Genomic DNA, 7500 nt, shown 5'->3' with positions numbered 1-7500 from the left:
TTGGCTTCAGTAACTCAATACACTATCTGGGATCAACACTTAGGCCTTCTACACAAACAATGGTTTTCCTTTGACGAGAGAGGATGGAGAAACTGTGCGAAGCATGAGCTGCAGTGCACGCTCTGAGATTTGGTAATTCTCTGCACTAATGCTGCGTTCATGCCACCTCGGAATAACAGGCACCGCCCCCCTGGTTACGTTGTTTTTCCGACTGGCAGCGTTCACATGGTTGGGATGCGCATCTTCTTCTTCTGTTATATTGGAGTTTGGCATAACAACTTTTTGCATGACTGCCACCAACGGTTGACCGTAGCCTAGAGCATCAGGTGTGTGAAAACATGGAGGCCACAATAACAAAATATTTTCTGCTGTTTTGTTATGCGATCATCCAAACAGCACATCGCCAGGTGTTTGTTTGTGTTATCTGCAGGACAACGAATGGGAAAAGACACGGATAATGTGTTTTTTTTTTTTATATACATAGGCCTATTTATGAATAATTTTAAACATGTTATGTCTGTGTATGTTTCTTGGCAGACGTGTTTGTCCACAATAAACAGTTTATTGTCATTGAAATATGTTCAGTGAACCAAAGTCGCTTCCATCAAACGTCAGTTGTCAACAACACGTCACCAACTGGGAAACTCTGTTATCAAAATCCAGCCCGAGTTTCCCACCTTTGATTCCCACAGGAAGTTACTTGAATGGTGACGTTTTCACTCGGAAAAACGTTTTTCCGATGTCCATGAACGCACGGTAATTCTGCAACCCTGTCATACTTTACGTAGGCCTCAGGGCCACACCCCAACCAGATGTTACGATCAGCCCACTTCAAGTATATTAACAATAAGCCTGAGACCTTATTGGAGATGATGTCTCTTAAGATTCAGCCTAACCACAAGCTTGGCATGGAATTGAGTATGACCTTATCAGGGAACACACAATCAGAAAATAGAAAATCTGAAAATGCCTAGATAGTCTGGAAAGGATTAGCAAAGAACCTACAGGTAGGTCTCAATTACCGTAGATTAGGTAAATGATTAACCGCTAGAGGAGAAACTAGTTTGGTCGCCCATGTCAGACAGGTCACAGCAGACTACATACTGTATATCAGACACATTGCTACAACAACACTAGTAACACTCACTCACACACAAAATAACAGATATTTCCAGAGGACATTGGTGTTACTCACCCACTAAATAAAAAAACAACTATATTTTAATGCAATCAATTAATAAATGAAAGCAACACCTAAATAGAGGACCAATACAAAAGGAGATAAATATGAAATTAAACCTTCAAAATCAACAAAAGGTAAATAAAATACATATAACAGAAGACCTTAAAAGGGTGGTATCACAGGTTTAACAAAAGACTTGCTGAATTGTTCTGTGATGCATCTTTAACCAGTCAATAAAAATCCATTTGAGACTTTAAAAAACACCAAACGGGGTATATCAAGTCCATAAGAAGCAGTCAAGATAGAGGTTTGTTGACTACTTGGGGTCCCACTTTTAAAGCTAATATTCTTTCGATCACACTGCAGCACCAAAGTAGCTCTCAGCACAAGAACAAAAACAGCCCAGCAAACAAAATAGGCACCCAGCAATAATGCACATCAGTAATCTAAAATCTATTTAACTTCGCTATTTAGATTCTAAAGAAAGTAAATTATTTTGGCTATTTTGTATTCAGTACATACTCCAACCTTAATCTCACCTGGTGTAATTAGGTTTGAGCTCCAAGAAAACTCCACTGCAATCTAAGATTATCTTACAAAAGTATCTAAATAACTGGTTTTCAGTTCTCTATCCAAATTCTATCTCAGCTTAAAAAGGCATTTCAACATGAGATCTACTCTCAGGTAAGAAACGCTTTGTCACCGGAAGACTCTCTCCAATCTGGACTCCTGGGAGGAAGCGGGTGATGGCCTGGGGTCAATTGGAGATACCAGTTTTATTAAGGGGAAACTTGATTCATTTTAGGCTTAATTTCTTTAGATATGTGATAAATGAGCAAGATATATTACATATTCTGAGAAGAGGAAAGACAAATTAACACCATCTAATTCCCTTTTGTAATTTTAATCATTCATCATCATCAATTGTGACTTTATTAAATCTGACTCACATTTAATTATGGTGTGTTCTGCAAATGTTAGGCCTATTCAAGCAGGATACACCTTGCCAAAGGTTCCATTTTAGAGAACTGAAAAACTACTAAACTTTAAAATGTTTCCTGCTTCAAAAAATGAATTTAGTAGGACAAATTTAACCATACTTTGTGGATATAACAAAGGCTTATATTCAGAATCTAGACAATGTATAAAATTGAGTTGCATATTAACTGGGCCAGGTGTATGATAATGGATGGATGGATATGCATATATACATCATGTTTTAATGTTAAACATACATGTGGAATGCACAGTAAATCCTTGAGCTTAAAACTGTATGGATGGCTACCACAGTGGCTACCTTACTTACTTAGTAAGCGTATCATCGATGTTGTGTAAATTAAATGTTAGTTTTTCTTCACAAATACGCCGATGAAACGTGCATACATGAAACATTAAAAACAAGTTTGAGGTGGAAGGGTTTATTTTTACTCATTAGGCCCACTCTATATGGAAATGGCAAAAATCACCATCAGTGGTCTGTAGCCCCAAAACTGTAACACTCATTTCTATAATCCTTGGAAGAATATGAATTTCTACCTGATAAACGGATTCTCTTCGGAAATTGCCAATTCTGTTGCCGTTAGCGAGCAAAGAAATGACTAGAAATCCCAGTCTTGACTAGATTTCTAAATCCCTGAAAGAAATACACAGTTCTCTACCAAATACATTCTTCGGTCAATGTACCAGTGTCACCAGTGTACCAAAAGAGAGAAATTTCATCTTTATGTACTGTAAAGGCTCACCATATAATGCTGCTGTGTGTATTAAATGTATTTCATTTTAGTTTTAAGTCTGGACTCAAAACTTAGATTACATCCAGGACAAAGACACAAAGAAACCAAAGAAAGGGTTTGATAGTAGGGGTGGTACGGTTCATGAAAAAACACCCGAACCGCTCGGTTCGCTAGTCTCGGTTCGGAGCATGTGTGTACCGCACGGTTCGTCAGTACACTGTTAAGCTGCACTAACCTCTTACTGCCGTAGTGCCCACTTTCGACACCTATGTTAAAACACTTACTGGAAATGACGAGCGGGATGGGCGTGACAAACGCAACCCATGGCAGCTGATTGGACGATTGCGTCACATGGGTCTGGCTGGTCCCAAATTTCAAAACAGACTGTCATGGCGGCTCGTTCAGAATACGATCTCATATTGTACTAAAATAGTTCACCGAAACGGGTTTCTGAAAACATTTTAAGCGAGAAATAGGCCATGCAGTTGCTGAATCTTTCTTCATTTCAGATCGACAAAGGTCAGTTTAAAAGATTTTCATCAGATTTTGAGAGACACCGAGCCGACCGCTCCTCAAGTGGAGTGGGGTGCCGCTGCAGGTCACTTCACGTCACCTGCAGAAATGTCAAGTGGGAGAGAGGCTGACCGGAGCTGGAGGATGCGCCAGCGTCATTTATAGTCTGGTGTGTGGGAACATTTTGGATTTCACGTTACCTATATGGAAATAAAACAATATAGAACTGCCACTGTGTGCACGTTTTGTGCAACATGCATTCAATATGCTAATTTTAGGTATATGCTGAAGTATATTCTGGAGTGTTAAAGAAAAAATAAGAAACCGTACTGAACCGAAAACCGTGACCCTAAAACCGTGATACGAACCGAACCGTGGGTTTTGTGAACCGTACCACCCCTATTTGATAGATGGGGAATAGTTTGTACAGATACTGCAACGGTTAATCTGATATATTGAGCCGAGGATGGGATTTTGATACTATGGGTATCATATATAATCAATGAAAGATTTAAAATGCCTGTATAAAATAAATCAAACAAAGAAATAAAGTGAACAATAAACATGGTAATATGTATTTACTTTTTTATAAATGCATTTACTGTGTCATAATTAAATTAAAAACAGAGGTTAAAAAGGCAATTATTTAGCTTCTAACCCCTGAAACTGCTGGCAGTCAATGACAAATGTAACTAAATGTACATTCAATAGTGTCCCTCCAGCCAGCTGACCCACAGTCATTATGTGAATAATAAAAATGTGAAAGGCTGTCTGTCATGGCTGCCATCAGCTTGTTTCAGCAATGATAAACTCCATCCAGGGTTTTGCCCCCAAGCTGTGATTGGACAGCTGATGGTTTTTGATGTTGGCATTGATGATGCATCTCATCCCATGCAAAATGCAATTAACTGTAGAAAAGGAACCACCATCAGAGTTGTGAAGTGCCATTAAATTCAGAATTATTTTCTACTCGAAATACATTTTGTCTTCCAAGTCCTTCAACCTACACAATAGGGAAATTCCAAAATGTATTATCTGGTTGTCCCAATGTACAATTTGTGTAATACAAAAGGGGGTCTTTGTAAGATAATTGGACAAGTGGAGGAAACAAAAAAAGAATAAATGGTCCCCAATTGGTGGGAAATGGCAGAATGAATGTGTAAGTGTTTGAGATGAAAAACAGAAGCCTAGCAACAGACAAAAGCCATCATACAACTCCAGTCTGTGACTGATATACCCCTAAAAGGAATTTCTGGTTGATATGCAATGAAGTGGAGGGTTGTGCTGCTATGAATTAATGAGCCAGATTCCAGTTCCCCTCTTTTAATGTCCCATACAACAGAGATATGACTGTATGAGGAGCAGATGGCTGCTGCACAACACAATAGAGCAGTCAGAAACCAGACAGTTCCAGTTACTTAATTCCTAGAGTATCTTCATTAACATGCCCCTCAAAGGGTGGGGGCTGATCCTTCATAAAAAAGGTTCTTAGAGGGGTAGAGAGCACAGGGTTAGAGCAGAGGTAACCCAACTAAGAATTTTACAAAGTACAAAAACACCAGGATATTAGAGTTGGCAGAAGGAGGCATGTGACCACAACACAAGAAATTCCTTAAACTTCGCCCCCTCCGTAGACTTTGATCATCTGCGAATGTGCAGCGCCAAGATTTCCGACTGATCTTGGCCCGAGCAAAACCTCCCACAGTACTGATATTAGGGCACAAGTGCAGGCCTTTGAGAAAGGCTCAACTGCTATTAAGAGCCTGTGAACAGCACAGTACTACGGCCTGAGCTGTGATCATTTACTTATTATATGACAACTAAAAGGAAAATGCAAAAAAAAAATCAGAATCAAAATAGTATAGAGAAAGTAACTGAATCAAAAATTTATTTTCTACTTAGTCTTGCTATTATCGAGCAAATTCCAGCAATGCCGGGTGCTAGGCAAAATCTAACAAAATCTATGAAATGTTCCCATACCTACCAGCTAACACAATAATGACTTTTCAGCAGTGTATTGTAATGTTTTATTCCACTGCCATCTTTTCATCAGGAAAAGTCAATCATTGACAGTCATGGACAAGGCTCAAGGCATGTGTTTGACCAATTAATAATACCCAGTACAGCAAACACCATGATAGTTTCTGGGCTAAAAGAGGTATCACCTACAAAGCAGTGACTTTTGTGGGGACAAGAACAAGACATTTAGTGTGTCCTCCGGTCAAAACACAGGTAAAGTTATTTGCTTAAAAAGATTCCTGGGTTTCTGGAAAAGGGTACATGAAAATTAGAATCAGTGACCAGACTAAATCTTGGTATAGCTCAAGTCCACAAAAAAAAATTAGCTCTCACTGCACTTATACAAGGACCAGATGACAACATCCCATAACTAAATTTTTACATCCCCTTTAGTTATCTGAAGTGACATGGTCATAGGCTTTCCCATAGTTCACAATACAAAGAAGCAATATATATACACAAACTCCATTGACCCCTATTATATCTTTGCAAGAGTAAAGAACTGGTCCACTCCTCCACAACCAAGATGGACTCCTCTTGCCCCCTCCTGAATCTTAGGTTTAACACTACGGATCGACCGATATGGATTTTTTAGTGGCGATGCCGATACCGATTTTTTTTTCATCAGCCTTAGCCGATGACCGATACGGGCTGCCGATCACCCCAATTATGTGTGCAATGAGCATCATATGGATGGGTGCACTGCATATGGTTAACTGTGCAAGAGTAAAAGGCTTTCATCAACATCTACAACACAGCCTTGATGATGCATTGCTTGCTGACATATTATAAGACAGATATAATCAGGTCATCACAAAATGTCCTTTGTCAACACATTTAAATAATTTAAGAAAATAAACCTGAAAAGTAGCCACTGAAATAAAGTGCTTGATTTGTAATTTAAGACACTCTGGTAGAGGGGGAGGGGCAGCGCATCGTCTGCACGTGAACTGCAGCATCTCCAGCAACACAGCGCTGCCTGTGGATGGCCGTCTGTAAATAATGCCGGGGAACGCAGCAGACGATGCCGATACACGTAAAAACGTAAATATGGGCCCGATATATCGGTCTATCACTATTTAACACGTAAGACCGTAGCCGATGCCAAGCAGGCCCAGCTACAAGGTACCCACCTGCAAGTTCGCTACCTCAGGCTTGAGTGCTGGAGGGGGCCTCTTTCCCTACTCTGGGTGAGATTGTGCTTTGCACAAGACGCTAGTACATAGATGTCTTTCAAAGTTCTGCTCTTGCTCTGGGGGCCAATTAGCCATCCAGGGAGGTAAATGGGACTTTACTGACTCACACATTTCATTTGTAGAAGCAACATTTAAGAATTTTGGGTCATCTAGGTTTTGTATATCTTTATGTGAAAAACAGGAATGTGTTTTGACTTGGTTACTCCTGTGAAAAATGGGAAGAAAATTGGGTTGGAAAGTAAAAAGAATACTTTTGTTCACAGTACCTTGCGTGCTGCATGGATGTCAAAGAAGGGTTTATTTCGGACACTGAAGGGCTCCTTGGTTTTGTCAATCTGTCCAGTCTTCATCTTTTCCATCCGGGGAGAAATGATCTCCTTTTCCATGCATAACAGCCGGATACCGAAATCACACTGGCCAACAGGCTGTCCCTAAAACACACAGAAAAAAAAAACGAAAAAAAAACTTAATCTCTGAATAATACCGAATCTCTTAATTAATTTATTTAGACACGCATGTATGAAAATTATGTCTACTCTTTTCTAGACAGATGAAGAAAAATCATTGTTACCAATATTATTACAATCAATAAACCACAACAATAATAATAATATATTTATTTAGACTGAATCGCACAATTTATCCAATATTACATTAATGGCATACATCTAACATACATACTAAAATAAGTCTCTTTTGGAAAAACATTTCACACATTAATAAGCTAACAATTCACTGCCATGGCAACACTGTTAATCTTAGTTGTTGCGAGGCGGAGGTAAAAAACTCAGAACAAGACAGACATTTTCAACAGTGGACAAATAGACACCAACTCTAATGTTTATTCTAATGTTAA

General features: G+C 39.2%; 1 protein-coding gene across 1 annotated transcript in view; it reads right to left on the bottom strand.

The window, feature by feature from the left end:
* Window positions 1-7500, bottom strand: part of rngtt (RNA guanylyltransferase and 5'-phosphatase) — a 96725-nt gene that overhangs the window by 44642 nt on the left and 44583 nt on the right. Inside the window, exon 11 of the mRNA XM_039781349.1 lies at window positions 6911-7075. Within this exon, the coding sequence (XP_039637283.1) occupies window positions 6911-7075 (165 nt within the window). The remainder of the gene's footprint in view (window positions 1-6910; window positions 7076-7500) is intronic.

The sequence above is a fragment of the Perca fluviatilis genome, chromosome 18, assembly GCF_010015445.1.
Source record: "Perca fluviatilis chromosome 18, GENO_Pfluv_1.0, whole genome shotgun sequence".
NCBI classification, from domain to species: domain Eukaryota; kingdom Metazoa; phylum Chordata; class Actinopteri; order Perciformes; family Percidae; genus Perca; species Perca fluviatilis.
The sequence above is the reverse complement of the archived record's forward strand: the minus strand, read 5'-3'. Positions and strand labels throughout refer to the sequence as shown.